This window comes from Hevea brasiliensis, unplaced genomic scaffold (genome assembly GCF_030052815.1).
Source record: "Hevea brasiliensis isolate MT/VB/25A 57/8 unplaced genomic scaffold, ASM3005281v1 Scaf53, whole genome shotgun sequence".
Taxonomy (NCBI): Eukaryota; Viridiplantae; Streptophyta; class Magnoliopsida; order Malpighiales; family Euphorbiaceae; genus Hevea; species Hevea brasiliensis.
This window is the reverse complement of record NW_026615062.1, coordinates 91,397-108,630: the sequence shown is the minus strand read 5'-3', so window position 1 is coordinate 108,630 and position 17,234 is coordinate 91,397. Positions and strand designations below refer to the sequence as shown.

At 33.1% G+C, this 17,234-nt stretch overlaps 1 protein-coding gene across 1 annotated transcript; it reads right to left on the bottom strand.

Annotated features, from left to right (window-relative positions):
* Positions 1–11,082: 11,082 nt before the first annotated feature.
* On the bottom strand, positions 11,083–12,539 carry LOC131177521 (secreted RxLR effector protein 161-like). The gene is made up of 4 exons (XM_058142537.1): positions 12,494–12,539; positions 12,312–12,392; positions 11,428–11,513; positions 11,083–11,316 (listed from the first exon to the last, which is right to left on the bottom strand). Exons 1-4 carry the CDS (start codon positions 12,537–12,539, stop codon positions 11,083–11,085), a joined length of 447 nt encoding a protein of 148 aa, XP_057998520.1.
* Positions 12,540–17,234: the final 4,695 nt, after the last annotated feature.

The window sequence follows — 17,234 nt, the reverse complement described above, 5'->3', positions numbered from 1 at the left end:
TCATTAAATTTTTGAATTTAGTTGAGAATCAATTAGATAGAAAAGTTAAGGCTTTAAGAACCGATCAAGGTAGAGAATATCTATCTGATCAATTCAAGGAATTGTGTGATAAAAAAGGAATAGAACTACAGTTGACTATTCTTGTGTCACACCCTACTCCTCGTAAGATGTAACATGCTCCCGTAGTACACCTAATGAATTACCGTACTTCGCCTACCGGTAACACATTAAATATACTACAAGGGATTTTAAAACAATTTTCTTACTAAACTTTGTAAGTGGTGAGCATTTCTAAATAGATATTAAAAACATTTAATTAAAGTTGGAAACTAGTTAAAATTTTTGGCCCATTTTATTTTTTCGCAAATTTTATAAAATTTTCGGCAGAGTGCTGTTTGTATTTTGAGAAAACAGTTCTTCAAATTCCTGTAAAAAGTACTTCCAATAACTTTTCTCAATAACTTCTTCAAAAGTCACCATCATCTCAAGATAATATTACAATAATTTGTATTTCATTACAATCCAAAAATATATTACAAAAGAGTTGGTACAACTGCTCAAAGGAAATTTCATACACATAACTACAGAATTACATCAAAATCTAAAGTACAAGGGTATACTTATGATATACCCGAAGATAGTCTCACTATGTCTTTTCAGAAATCTTGCTCAGCTGCTTTATTATTCCTTTCACCTGCGACAGCATACAAAGTTATCGCTGAGTAATGAACTCAGTGATGTACAAACTAATAATTTAAAACTTAATCCAAATTATGCTTGACAATTTATAACGAATAAAAATTTAAAATTTCTAAATTCTTCAAAATTCATAACATTCAGAAATCAATATTTTCATTCATGTAAATTATTCATTTGAATAACATTTTGAATAACATTTTGATCAAATAGTAACTATTTATCTACATTTCTTTTAAATCCCGAAACAATACAAAAATATTTTGAATCACTGACAAATTATTTATTTTAACTACAATTTATCAAACTATGCATAATTTAAAGGGCGTTGCCAACAATTCACACAGTTGATCCCATGACCCAAAATTCAAATAGATGCCGTGTTGTACACCACGACATTTCACATTCTCCCAATAACCGAGGCTAAAAGGGAGAAACAAATACTAGCTAGTATATATGAGTACTCATTCAAATTCTTCCCCAACTGGCAAGCCAGAGAGGAAGTAACTCACCCCATCTAGTGGAGGAGATATCTCACTAGACAAGCTAATGAGAATTCACAACAAATTTTGCCATGTCAACTGTGGTTTCAAATCATATTCAAAACAATTTCTATTTACAAAGTGTTTACAAATCATCAACATATTTAATCATCATAAATTCATGCTCAAGGTTGGCAACACATCAAACTTAAAATTTACAATCCTCAAAACAATGTAATAACTCCTTAAATGCATAAGAAAATTTATATTCAAATTGTACAATATCATTCGATAAGTTAAAATTCTCAACACAACAAAAATCATAAATCATACAATAAATTTATTTCAAATCAATTTGGAATTGAAAAATAACAAAAGAGTTAGTTGTGCACAAACCTTAAACGAGTCGCCTCTTGGCCATGACTCGATTCCTCGGGTTCCTTCCCAGTGTTCTTTTCAACTGAAACACACAGTTTTATAGTGTTTCAGTATCATAACTCATCATAAATCCAAAAATAAATTTACATTCACTTATATCTAGCTCTAATGTGCTAAACTTGACGTTCTTCAAAATTTGTATTTTGGGGTTACTATTCATGACACTATTCAAGTCAATTTGTTAACTTTCTAAGACTTAATAGGTATGGGAACTCCAACTTCACCCACATATCACATTTTGGTCACTAAATTTGTTAGTTTTGGTGGTTTACTCAAATTCTAAGTCTTTTAGGCAAATTTGCAAATTTTCAATTTTGGTGTCTTAAGTTGCACTGTTCCATTGGTCACTTTTCTGTTGGAATTTGGCAGAACTTCCTTCATAGAAAATGTTTCCTATTGTCTTAAGTTTATTCTCCTTTTTGAATCACTCCAATTAGAGTTTTTTAGCTCAAGTTATAGCCATTTGAACCATGGCTGCCGGATTGGACTTAACCCAGATTTTCTGGGCAAATTTTGGTTCTGGCAGTTTCAGGTCACCAAATTTGGGTGGCCAAATGACTTGGTTAATGGCATAATTTGGATTTAAGTTCTCCATGAAAGTTTTAGGTCTATATCTCATCTATCCACTAGTAAAATTTCAGGTCATTTAGACCTGCCTAGCTCAAGTTATGGCCAAATGAACAAACACTGTTCATTTGGTCAGTTTGTACAAGGCAGACTGAGATTTTCCGAGTTTGGTTAATATGTTCACTACGTTTTGGTCACTTTTTGAGCATGCTTCCTAAATGAAAATTGTGTCATTTAGTGTCTATTTTCATTCCCAATTGGTCTCATACCAATTGGACTTGTAAATTTTCATTTTTGGTCCCTCAAGGGGACATTGGTCATGCTGCCAGCAGCATGACCACACTCAATCCGAATTTAACCTCAACTCCAACACTTCCAACACACTTCATTTGGTCACAATCAACCATTTCCCACTTCAAACTAGGTCAAATATATCATTTACCAATTTCTCACATTTTTTCCTCTCAAACCCTAGGTGTCCAAAACCCTAACTCACTAAATTGTTGCATTTAACCAAATCCAAGCATCTCAATCTCACTACCACATTCATACAAGCTTGCCTAACATATTAAATTCAATCAAAACACAAGCATTTCCATCACAAACCCTAGCTGCTAGAATTTCTATCTAGTCCTCCAAATAAGTTTTCTTTTCATTTTATGTTAATTTCTAAGTTCTTGATGCTATACGTACATTAATTAAACTAAAAATTTGAAGTTTGAATTACTAACCTTAGGTGAAGTCTTTGATCTTCACTTTCTCTCAATTTTCTTCAATTCTTCTCCTTCTAATCTTCCTTCCAAGATTTTCTTATAATTTTTCTTTAAGAAAATTAAAGGATTTATGGTGGAATTAGTGTTTAGAAAGCTTAAAAATAAGCTTTCATGGAGGAAAATTTGAGAGAGAGAACTTGGGAGAGAGAGAGGCGGCAATGGAAGATGACTTTGTTTCTTTTTTTTTTTCTTTTCTTTATGTCTTTTGTCTTATGGAAGACCAAAAAAATCAATTTAATTAAATATATTAATTATAATATTTATGGCATCATGCATGATGTTATCTCCCTTCACTTTTTTCATTTTCTTTTTTTTATTTATTTTTCTATTAGTTCTTTAATTTAATTCCCGACTCCGAAATTTTCTTTTCTCCGATTTTATTTGACAATTAGGTCAGGAGTCAGCTCTCGGGGTCAATTGACCAAATTGCCCCTCGCCGGTTCAACCCGGTTTACAAATAATTCAATATTTCTTCCGGCTCCCTGACCTAATTATTTGACTAACTTAACAACCTTTTTTCGTGATTTTCTCTTTTCCACTATGTTTGTAATGGTCTTAAGGACTGCAGCGTCACATTTTACTATTTGAAATTTGAGTTTAAATCGACTTCGCAATCCTTCCCGAGAATGTCACCCATCGCTGTGACTCTCGACTCATTTAACTTCTTATGTTCTGTTTTTCTTATTTATACTTAACTAATTGGCAATTACTAATTATTTGTGTTTATGGCTTCTCTAGTTGTCTTAAGTGTGGTTCTAATCCTCTTAACTGTCCGGACTATCTCTGGTCACCGGAACAATGAAATATTCCAGGCTATACAAATAGGGGTGTTACATCTTGGAACTTCGCAACAAAATGGTGTTGTAGAAAGGCAAAATAGAACCCTATTTGAAATGGTTAGGTCAATGATGGCTTAAGCTAATTTGCCAATTACCTATTGGAGTGATGCACTAATAGCTGCCACTTTTGTAGTTAACCATGTGCCAACCAAATCTATTACTTCCACTCCATACAAGCTTTGGACAAAACGCAAACTAGACTTAGGTTTTTTGAAACCTTGGGGATGTGCTATGTTTGCTCATGATCAATGCCACATATTTGGAAAACTAGGTCCAAGGGGAAGGAAATGTTTCTTTATAAGATACTCTAAGCAGTCAAAAGGATATGTTCTAATAGGTGAGCAAGAAAATGGAAGTATAATTGAATTTAAATCATGAGATGTCACATTCTTAGAGAATGATTTTCCAAAGCAGGGTGAGCTAAGTCAAGACTTATCTCTATATAAAGCTCATGACCAGGATGCTTCCACTATAGAAATTCAAATGGATACACTTCCAAGTGGGAGCAATATGAATATAAACGAATATGTTCATCCGGATTCACCATTGCACCCTGAAATGAGTCTAACTTTGATGCCTGGTACGAGTGGGAGTAACATACCCATTGATGAGTTAATGAATCAATCTCAACTATAACGAATGAGTCATACAAGGGTTCCCTATCATTGTTTTGAGATCGAAGGGGAAGCATTTATAGTTACTTTTGATAAAGAAGAGCCAAGGAATATAAAAGAGGTTCTTTTATCCCTAGCTAAAGAAAAATGGATTAAGGCAATGGAAGAGGAAAAGGAGTCTATAAAATCCAACCAATTTTGAGAACTTGTTGAATTACCTAAAGGAACAAGTGGGTTCTCAAGATAAAGCGTAAGGCCAACGGCATTATTGAAAGATACAAAGATCACCTAATGGCTAACGGGTATACACAATAGGAAGGAATAGATTATGAGGAAACTTTTTCACCTGTTGTAAGATTTACTTGGATAAGATTAAAACCTTGATTAACATCAAATGGATGTGAATACTGCCTTTCTCAATGGAGAATTAGATGAGGAAATATACATGAAACAACCCATAGGTTTCATTAAAAAAGGCTAAGAACACAAAGTGTGTAAACTTTTAAAGTCAATTTATGGCCTTAAACAGTCTTTAGGGCAATAATATATTAAGTTTCATAATGCAATCATGTCATTTGATTTCACTATGATTCATGAGGACCATTGCATATATATCAAACAATCTAAAGATAAACTTGTAATCATATCATTGTATGTAGATGATTACTTATAGCCAGAAATTATAGTGAGCATCACAAAACTATCAAAGGATAGTTATCATCTAATTTTGAGATGAAAAACATGGGTGAAGCTGCAAATATCCTTGGAGTTAATATTTTAAGGGATTGCTTGTCACACCTTACCCCTCTGTAAGATATGACATGATTCCGTAGTATACCTAATAAATTACCGAACTCTACCTACCGATAATCCATTAAATATACTACAAGGAATTTTAAGCGAATCCAATTTATTTTTAAATTAATAATTGCCAAACAGTTGAGAAATAAATTAAGTATTGGGAAATCAAAGAATTTTATTCCATATTATTTTTCAGAAAATCTGCGTGGTGACCGCTATAATTTTATTAAATTCAAAATTTTAACCTGTTGGAAATCAATCTGTAATAAACAATATGCATAAATTGAACTCAATCAAAGCTCGAATCATTTCTTTTCATTCATTCGACATCAAGAAAATAAAATCATCTCATTACAATTTAAAAGAAATAATCATTCACAATTTTATAACTCAAAAGATATTTATTTACAAATTTACAAGCTTCAAAATTATAAAAATGTTATTACAACTCTTTTAATACAACTGTTCAATTGTCTCTTGCATACATATAGTTTTACTTTACATCAAAATACAATCTATAGTGGGTATACCTATTATACCCAAAGACAATCATACACAGCTCCAAACAGCTCACTCAACTGCTTTATCCTTTCCTTTACCTACGACAGCATAAAACAGCTATCGCTGAGCATTGAACTCAATGGTGTACAACTAATAATTTTAAAAACTCATTACAAACATATTTGCCAAATCATACATAAATATTTGCAAAATTCACATTTTCCATAAATCATGAAAACAATACAACATTATTCAATTATTAGCAAATCAATTATTTTCAATTACATATTTATCAAAATATTCACAAAACACAAGTGTTGCCAACAATCACATAGTTTAAGCTATAACACAAAATTTCACGATCAATTCTACGTTGTACACTATGACAAAGCAATCTCAATCCCATTAACCGTTATTAATGAGAAAGGTGGCTAACTAGCAATATGAGTACTCATCCGATCTCAACCTCAACTAGCAAGCTAGAGAGGGAGATAACATAATCAAATATCAAACCCCAATTAGTCGTTACTAATGGGGAATATCGTAAGGGACTGTCATGCCAACTGTGGTTTCAAAATAAATCTCTAAATAATTTTTCATTCAAAGAATCACAATTATAAATCAAATAATCACATTCAAACATCACAAATCCACATAAGTGGTTGGTAACACATCAAGTTCTCAAAATACTTCTAAATACATTCAAAACCAGCTCACCCCTTGCTACAATGAAATCAATCAGCCAACATCTGCCTTTCTACAATTATAAATCCATTTCACAATTCAAAGTTCTCAAAACAATATGTAAATTCTCAATTATAAAAGAAAACCATAATTGACTCATATAAAATCCACTCAATCCAATTCCAAAGTTTAAAACAAAAGAGAAATCTAGTTGTGCACAAACCTTCTTTCAATTTCCCTTTTATTAACTTAGTTCTTCACTTCTTTAGAAGTCTCCTTATCCACTAAAAATTCACAAATTCAAAGCTTTAATACTCATTCTAAGTTCTACTCTTAGCTAACCAAACAAATTTCTAATGAATTCAAAGTTATAGTTGATTTTGGGTTCTAGACAGTTTTGGAACTTGACGTTAGAACCCAAATTCAACTTAGTTCAGTCATAATTTGATAATGCAATCTTCAGTAAAGTTGCTCCCCTATGTCTTAGCTTTAATTCTCTTTTTGAATCACTCAATTTGAAGTTCTAGAGCTCTAGTTATGGCCAAAACACTAGGTACTACTCCTGGGTACCTAACACTATTCTTTTCTAGTTTTCCATATTTCCACCTAATTTTTGTATTCAATATCCGAGCATCTTATGCTCAGAATCTAAATCAAGTCCCTAAAACAATGTTTTAGGCCTTTCCCTTAAGTTTTCAAATCATTTTGAATTACCTAAATTAGAGTTTTTAGAGAAAGTTATGCCCTGATTGCTACCCGAAGGTCAAAGGGCAAAATTACTGAGTTGCAAGAAATTTTCAGTTTTCAAGTTCTAATTTACTTTAGTATTTCAGCCACTTTGCCCTTAGAATTGGGTTTAGGTCCAAGCATGAAATTTATAGTTCTATATCTTATGAGTATTTTGGCTCTAAAATCATTTAATTTACACCTATATAGCTCCAGTTATAGCTATTTTGCCAAAACTGATCGGATACCTAAATTTCCTAGAATTCAGGTCTAGTCCAGAATTAGGGCAGATTCTTAGACTTACTTTTTTCAAGCAATTTGATTAAGTTACGGTCATAATTTGGCTTTATGATCTTCATATAAATTGTTTCTCTATGTCTCAAGATTACATAGGTTCAAGAATTACCTAATTTGGAGTTTTCTAGAGTGAGTTATGCTTAATTGATTAGGTACTATTCATTAAGTCATTTTCCAGCTTCTGAAATTGCAAATTCCGGATTCAAGCCCTAATTGAGATACCCTATGGTCATTTTCTGGGCAAGTGTCCAACATAAAAGTTTGAGCATTATGTCTTAAGTTTTATTTCTAGTTAGTTTCATACCAATTGGAGCTATGTAGCTCAACTTATGAGCTTCTAAATACACTAGACTCAAGCTGTCTAGATTCAAAACCTAATGCACCATATCCAATTCATTAATTTCCTCACCAAATCAATATCATTTCTCATTTAATGCGCATCAAATAACCATAATTTAACATCAATAACCCTAATTGATCTTCATACCATAAAAACCTTAATTTCACCAAACCCTAAATTCTCATCTTCCCCTTCCAAGCAATTTCAAACATACAATTCATGCAAACACTTCATGCAACACTAGAATCCATGTTCAATCAAACCAAAACACCAAAACCCCTATCTTCCCACGCTGGCCAAAATTCATACACCCTAGTTCATGCATATTTTTCATTACTTCTCAAGTCAATTCTCCATATTTAACCTTAAATTCAAGCAATATACAAGAAGGGAGGCTTGGAAGATAACTTACCTAAATTGGTCAATTTCTAATCTCCCAAATCTTCCACTTTTCTTCAATTTCCTTTATTCTAGTCTTCCAATCATAGGCTAATTCAAAGTTTTCTAGTGTTTGTCCATGGAAATTTGTGGAGAAAATCAAGGTTTTAAAAGCTTAGAAGGTTAACAATGGAGGAAGGAAGAGAGAGAGAGGTAGTCGGCTTAAATGGAAGAAGAAGATGAAGTTTATTTTTGTTTTCTTATGTATTGGTCTCTTATTTATACTTATCCACAATTTAATTATTTAATATATAATTTTAATTATTATTATTTTCCTACAATTTTATCAATGCCTTCTATGTTGCATCTTAAATTTTCCTACATACTTTCATGAATTTAATTCTTTTCTAATGTTTTAATCTCAATCATTTTAATTTACATTTAACTCAAAAGTCAACTCTTATAGTGAATTGACCAAAATACCCCTCATCGGGTTATAGTCTATCTTTTTCCATAATATCTAATGAATCCTTAGGTTTTGATTCACTTATTTGTGCTTATTCCCTTTTCATTTCTTTGATTTAGTCATTCCAAATACTTCCTCAATCAACCCTTAATCAAGGATTCTATAGGGTTTCACATGAATTTAGGGTAGCAACTGAACTCACAGTCACTTCCCGGTTAGGTCACCCATCATCAGGACTTAAGCTCATTTAACCAATTGCACTCCATTCCTCTTAGTTTTCTCCAATCTCATTTGGTCTTTATTAATTTAATTTATGACTTCTCTCCGTGATTTAAGTATGGTTCCAGATATTCTAACCGTTCAAACAGGTATCAGTTACCGGAACAGTAGAATGTACGGAACTACTTATTGTGAGGGTGTTACATCACTGAAAGAAATTATTATCTCTCTCATAAGAGTCATATATCCAAAAGGTTCTAGAGTGATTTAATATACAAGACTGTAAACTCATAGATACTCCCATTTCTAAAGGTGAAGCTCTAAGCCGAAGACTAGGTCCTAAGGCTCCTCAAGAGATAGAGCAAATGAAAAATGTTCCTTATGCCAGTGCAATCAAAAGTCTAATGTATGCTATGATATGTACAATACCTGATATTTATTATGCTATTGGCATGGTGAGTCGATATTAATCCAATCCTGGGCAATTACATTAGAAAGTTGTATAGAGGATATTAAGGTATCTTAAGGGCATAGTTGATTGCTTATTGTGTTATCAAGGAAGTGGTCTATAATTGAAAGGCTATATAGATGTTGACTAGGGAGGTGATTTAGATAAGAAAAATCTACCTCTGGCTATGCCTTCTTACTAAACAATGGAGAAATATCTTGGTATACTAAGAAATAATCATGTATAGCTCTATCAACAATGGAAGTTGAGTCTGTAGCATTTTCAGCTGTTGTGCAAGAAGCTATTTAATTAAAGCAATTTCTAGTACACTAAGAAATTTCTGTTAGTGCTATTGAACCTGTGACTGTTTATTGATATAGTCAAGCAATAATAGCTTATACAAAAGATCCCAAATATCATGAAAAAACCAAACACATTGACATTAAGTGCAATTTTGTTAAGGATATGGTTGCACACAAAGAAGTGAACATGAAGTATATTTCTACTCATGAGATGATAATAGATCCATTTTACTAAGCCAATAGCAAAAGAAGTTTTCTATAGGTATGTAAAATCATTAGGATTGCATAAATGTTAAATGTAATAATACATTTTTTTATGTTTATATAAGACACATTATTATGGTAATGTTATTAGCACCTAATTGCAATTTGTTACAAAATATATATACATATTTTTATTTATGTTTAAGAACATAATTTTTTTTTACTATTAGTATGTCGGACAGATAAAATGACAAGCCTTCTCACATAGGTAGTCACCTTCAGAAAACAAAGATGAGACGGTTATAAGTTTTATATTATCTTTGAGATAATATTGAAAGCTTGAAACTTATAACATGCAAAGTCATCTCAAGAAGTCAAGATCATTGGGTCATTGTAATAAGTACATTGACATCATGTGAATATGTCACATTATTTGTGTTAAATGCCAGATGTGAGTTTTGAATGAACAGAGTAGATAAGGGAGCTCAAATTTGGGAATTAGGAGTGCCTAAATTATCTGTTATAACAAGCACACAAATCTAAGGAATACACACAATCGTATAATCACATAGTATCAGAAAAGAGAAAAAAAAAATAGCATAGGATTTATACAGTTCAACTATAAGGTCTACGTCCACAGGCAAGACAAGAGAAAAAGTTCCACTATGATAAAAAAAAAAATAAAAATAAAAAAAAAAGATAAAATCACTAAGAACTCTCAAACTCTAACTTTAGTATGTTTTCTGAATATCTCACAACTCTACCGCAAAGGGAAAAATAGTATAATATTTATACTAGTCCATACCATGGATGCGTTGCCCCTGCACCCCCACAGATCTCACTTTTTATCCCAATCAAGTTACAGTGCAAAGCTTTCGAGTCGAGTCATAATTTTGGTCCATGAAGACATCAGAAATTCAAGCCACATAAAAATAACAATTCTTCCCCTTGGCTTGAATTCCCTCCATCATCAACAAAATAACTACAAATACATTGTCTTGCCATATGCCCTCATAAGGGCACTACTGAGCACTATAAACACTAACCAAGTCTAGGAAATGCCTAAACTTGCTAACTGGGACTCTCTTGGTCATCATATTTGTTGGATTATTATGTATAGAGACTTTTTACACAACTGAAATACCTTAAGATATAATATCCCAAATGAAGTGATATCTAACATTAATGTGCTTAGTTTACTCATGGTATATCTTATTCTTTATGAGATGTATTGCACTCTGGCTATCACAAAACACTATTAGTTTATTTTATATCAACCCAATATCACTCACCAAATCTTATAACTATCAAGCTTCCTTTACAACCTTTGCTAAAGTCGTATATTCAGCCTCTATGGTAGATAAAGCAACTGTAGCTTGCAATGTTGCCTTCCAATTAATAGCACTTCCAGAGATAGTAAACAAATAACCTATCAAAGATCTCCTCTTATCTAAGTTCCTTGTAAAATCTGAATCCACATAGCCAACAACTGAATCATTCATCTTGGCCCTATCAAATGTTAGACCAACATCTGTAGTACCCTTTAAATACCTCAAAATCCATTTCACTACCTACCAATACTCTTTCCCAAGACATGCCATGTATCTACTCACAACACTAACTGCATGTGAAATGTTAGATAGGGTGCAAACCATAGCATACATGATGTTACAAATAGCACTCGAATAGGGAACACTAGACATGAGCTCCATCTCTTCATTTATTTTTGGTGACATGTCTGCAGATAACTTGAAATAAGCAACAAATGGAACAGTCACAGGCTTAGCATTATTCATGCTAAAACGCTTAAGCACTTTTTCAACATATGCCTGCTAAGACAAGAAAAGCTTCCCAATACTTTTATCCCTAGTAATTTTCATTCCCAATAGCTTCTTTGCAACACCCGATCCTTCATCTCAAACTCAGCACTCAACTGCTATTTTAGAATGCTAATCTGTGATATGCTTTTAGCAGCAATAAGCATATCATCCACATACAATAAAAAATAGACAAAAGAATTATCTAAAAGTTTCTTATGATACCCACAACTATCATATGAACTATGAATAAAGCCATTACGAACCATGAATGTATTGAATCTTTTATACCATTGCTTGGGTGACTGTTTTAGACCATATAAAGATTTATTAAGCAAGTAAACATGGTTTTCCAAACCTAGAATGACAAATCCCTCAGGCTTACTCATATAAATTTTCTCCTCCAGCTCAATATGTAAAAATACTGTCTTCACATCTAATTGCTCAAGCTCTAGATCATGAAGAGCAACTATAGCAAGTAAAACCCTAATAGAACTATGCTTCACAACTAGAGAAAATACTTCATTAAAGTCAATCCCCTCCTTCTAAGTAAAGCCTTTTGCTACCAACAGTACCTTATATCGAGGTGCTTTAACCCCTAAAGTGCCTTCCTTTTTCTCAAACACCCATTTGCAACCTGCCACTTTCTATTCCTTAAGTAATGTTACAAGCTCCTTAAGTCCAATTCTTGTGAAGAGATTCAATTTCTTCACCCATACCACAGACCCACTGATCTGCATCTGAATAAGAAATAACTTCTCTATAATTGTTGGGTTCATGCATATCAACCATCTCAGCAACTGATAAAGCAAATGCAACTAAATTTGCATATGCATATCTCTGTGAGGGTCTAATCTGTCTTCTCTCTCTACTAGTTGCAATGCTATATGATTCCTATTACTGTTTCTCAGGTGCATCCTCTTGTTGATCAAGATCTTGCACCTCATCTTCTGAATCACTGGACTGAACTGCTAAAGTATCAATCTCAAGCTTCACCTATTCTTTGACACCATGATTTAATTCTACTATTGACTTTTTCCTTTGACTATCCAATAAAGTAGACTCATTAAATGTTACATCCCTACTGATAATTAATCTTGGAGACTTTGGATCATTGCACCATAACCTATAGCCTTTCACTCCAGATGCATACTGTAACACCCTCACTGTATCCATTCCGGTGACCAGTGTCAGTTCAGACAGCTAAAACGTCTAGAAAAATATTTAAACTGAAGTGAGGAACCATAATTAAGTCAAATATTAATAAGAAAAATTTAGGAAAAATTTTTGAAATAAAATACAATTAAGTTAAATGAGCCGGTGCCCTAGTAATGGGTAACCCAGTGGGAAGTTGCGGTTCTCTCAACTAGGAGCCCTAGACCGGGGAGAGAATTCATAAAATAATTTTTGGGACTCCAGAGAAGAGTCATTGAGGTTTCTATGGGATTAGAATGCCAAGAAAATGCTTAGAAAAATTTTTCAATCGGTACAGACAATTTTAGTCTGTTAAGCCAAACGGAGGGCATTTTGGTCATTTCGTCTTCAGAGATGATTTTTAGCCGACTTGTCCAGTTAAGTAAATAATTATTTTGACATAAAATGTGAATAAATATTGCTAAAAATTAAATTGAAAATAAGTAGAAAAGAAAAGAAAAGAAAATGAAAGAAAATGTCAATTATGACATCACATGATGTCACTAAAGCACTCCCACCCAATCACATTGTAACACATGTCCATAAACCACTTAAAAAGCATAAAATGGGCTGAAAATTTGAAGAAACCAATATGTTTCTTCCCTTTCCCATTTCCATCCGTGACTCTCATCTTCCCTCTCCCTAGCCCATTCCTCCATGAAAGCTTAAGGCAAGCTTGAGACAACCCACCAAATCACCTCTAAACCCTAACTTCTCCTCATGAAAAATTGTCCCTACCACTAGAGCAAGCCTTGGATAGCAATTTGAAGAGGAAAAATAAAGGTTTTGGCAACCTTGGGAGTATCTCCAACAAGGTTAGTGACCAATCTCCTTCCATTCTTTTTTAATTCATGTTTATTAACATGAGATAAATGAAAATTGTAAGAAAGACAAAATAAAACTTATGTATATTCACCCTACAATTTTGGCAGCTTAGGGGTGGTTAGGGTTTGATGAATTTACTTGAAGTAAAGTGTTTATGAGCTGCCCATAGCATGAGAAGAGTGCTTGAACATGATTGTGTAAGTGAAATGCAAGTATAGTGCATGAATGAACTTCAGAACTTGGACATTTGCATAACATTAGGGTTTGCTCATGTAATGATATGTTAACCTTGTAATGGTCAATTAGTGACCATTTGAATGTGTGTGAGGAGGAATTAAAGTGAGTAATGATGTTGGAGTGGAACTTAGGCATGCTGCCCTTGGTGACCTGCAGGACTGAGTGTGAGTCCAGCAGGTTTGGGCAACTATAAATGGAGTTGTAGAGGTTCAATTGGTGCAAGGAATTTTGGACATGAAACATAATAGCACCAATTTGGTGAAGAAACCCTGCCCAGAAAACCAAACCAAGTTGACTTAAAAATTACCCTAATCCGAGTGACTTACATTCTGCTTGGGCAAAATGACCAAATGAACAATATTTATTCATTTGCTCATAACTCAGTGTAGAAAGGTCCAATTGACTTGAAAATTTACCAGTAGATAGCTGAGACATAGACCTAAAACTTTTATGAAGAAACCAAACCTAAATTTTGATCATACCATGTTCAAAAACTGACCTGAAGTCAGTGTACAAAACCTACAGAATTGGTTCTACCCAGAAAAATCTGGAAAATTACAATTCGGCCAGTTATGGTGTTTAGGCCATAACTTGAGCAACAAAACTCCAAATGGAGTGATTCAAAAAAAGAAATGTAACTAGACACAATAAGGAACAACTTTCATGAAGATAATTTTGCCAAATTCCTACTGTTCAAATGACCAATGGATTTGATTGTATTTTATTTCTAAAATTTTTCCTAAATTTTTCTTATTAATATTTGAGTTAATTATGGTTCCTCACTTTAGTTTAAATATTTTTCTAGACGTTTTAGCTGTCCGGATCGACACCAGTCACCGGAACAGTAGAATGTACGGAGTTGTTACAGGGAGGGTGTTACACATTGGTAGGACACTAGGTCCCATTTTGTATTTTGTAATTTTTGTAAGTTTTGTAATTAAACTCTTATCTTATCGTGTATATTTGAAATAAATGTAATATAATTTTGTATTAATGTAAGTATTTGTAACTTGTGATTATAAATAACATATGAGAATTTATTTATGATTTGAGCATGATGATGATGTGAAATGAATGAATGATAAATAGAGGAATTGTTAAAAAATTGTTGTAAATTGATGTGATACAAATGGAGTTTGAGAATGATTGGAAATTATTGGAAGTGTTTTCTACAGGTTCCGAATAACTGTTTTATCATTTTTAGCCGGTACTCCGCCAGATTTTTTATAAAATTTTCGAAACCCCAAATGAATTTATAATTTCAATAAATGAATTAAATGAGTTAAATTTCACAAATTGCACTTCATATCCATGAAGAAATAAATTAAGGAAGAATAAAAATTATTGAAATAAAATATGGTGTTTCTGTAACACCCTCACTGTAGCAATTACGTACATTCTACTATTTCGGTGACCGGTGTCGGTTTGGACAGTTAGAACGTCTAGAAAAATAATTAGACTAGAGTGAGGAGTCATAAATAACTCAAATATTAATAAGAAAAATTTAGAAAAAATTTTAGAAATAAAATACAATCAAGTTAAATGAGCCGGTGCCCTAGCGATGGGTAACCCAGTGGGAAGTTGCGGTTCTCGCAACTAGGAGCCCTAGACCCTGGAGAAAATTTATAAAATAATTTTTGAGACTCCAGAGAAGATTCATTGAGGTTTCTATGGCATTAGAATGCTAAGAAAAGGTTGAGAAAAAATTTTCAATCGGTACAGACAATTTTAGTCTGTTAAGCCAAACGGAGGGCATTTTGGTCATTTCGTCTTCAGAGATGATTTTTGACCGACTTGTCCAGTTAAGTAAATAATTATTATGATCTAAAATATGAATAAATATTGTTAAAAATTGAATTGAAAATGAGTAGAAAAGAAAAAAAAAAAGAAAAATGAAAGAAATTGAGAATTATTACATCACATGATGTCATTAACATGCCCCCACCCAATCACAACTTGACAAACTAATTAAAAGAGATAAAAACTAAATAAAAAGAGACAAAATGAAAGACCAATCTGCACTCCCATCTTCATCCATTGGGCAGCCAAAACGTAGAGAGAGAGAGGAGAGGGTTTCCACCATAGTTCAAGCTTCCAAACTTGGAAACCTTGCTTATCTTGCACCAAAAACCCTAGATCCCTTCAATAAAAATTACCCCCACACCTTGTAGGAGTGTTTGGCAGCCAAAAAAAGCCAAGAAAGTGAAGGAATTGCTTGGGAAAATTCTGCTCAAAAAAAGGTTAGTGCTAACTCTTACATTTTTCATTTTATTCCATGTTAGGAAGTTCAAGTGAGTGAGAAATTGTTAAGAAATTGAATAAAACACTTATGTAGGAGTATGTATGAATTGTGGCAGCCAAGAGAGGGTTAGGGTTTTGATGGTTTAATTGCAATTAAGTTGGTATATTAATGTCAATTAATGTATACATATGAATTGGAGTTTAATGGAGTTGAATTTTTTTGAGTTTGTATGAGAATGAGATTTGATCAATTAGGGTTAGTATGAAAATTGGAGATATTGTGTTTGAATGGTTAATTGGATTTTTAATGGTCAATTGGTGACCATTTGATGAAGTTTGACCCTTGATGCGCGCATTTTATATCATCATTTAGGTATAATTTTTGCACATAATTTACCCTTGTTCATAGCTATTATCATAGATATTAGTATATATTTAGTCAATTTTACAATTTTCACACTTCTTAGTTTAATTTTTAGAATTTATTTGTTTTGTAGGGTAAATTTGGAGAAATTTGATGTATTTGGATCAGAGTAGCCATTTGGAGGAGATTAAAGTCGAATTGCAAAAATTTTGAAGTTGAGTAAAAAAATGGCCGAGAGCGACACAACCTGCAGCACAACCGAATTAGCTTATGTCGCAGGTTGTGTCGATCGTCAGATATTCACGCCGAGAGCTACACAACCCGCAACACAACCCACGACACAACTGACTCGGCTTATGTCATTTTTACTGGAAATAATTGACGTGGCATTTCCGTTACTCCAGCTTTTTACCTCACTTTCTCTGGAACCTTCCCCCTTTTACCCATTCTAGGGCAGACCCTTAGCCTATATAAAGCCTCATTTTATCATTTTCTTTCCATAGAGAGCAAGGGAGGCATTTTTAGCAAGATTAGAAAGAGAGAAGGAGGAGCACGTCGCATTTTTTCCGACTGCAGAACTCGTTTTACGCACTTTTCTCAGAGAATCTGCTGCATATTTCTGGGTTTTTCTACCCTTTAGCCTACATTTCCATTATTTCTTCATTTATACATTTGGGTTTGTCTTTAAACAATGATTTGTGAGTAGTTGTTTGAGATTCTAGAGATGGGCTTGTAAATATTGATTTGTATTGTGGTTTTGAACTGATTTAGCCATTTAAAT

Excerpts from the sequence above, each read along its gene's own strand:
- LOC131177521 (XM_058142537.1), bottom strand. The coding sequence starts at position 12,539 with ATGAGGTGCAAGATCTTGATCAACAAGAGGATGCACCTGAGAAACA. Across the intron at positions 12,393-12,493 it reads GAGGATGCACCTGAGAAACA|TTGCTGAGATGGTTGATATG; the intron begins GTAATAGGAATC and ends TTGCTTTATCAG. Across the intron at positions 11,317-11,427 it reads GTAACATCATGTATGCTATG|GGTACTACAGATGTTGGTCT; the intron begins GTTTGCACCCTA and ends AGGTATTTAAAG.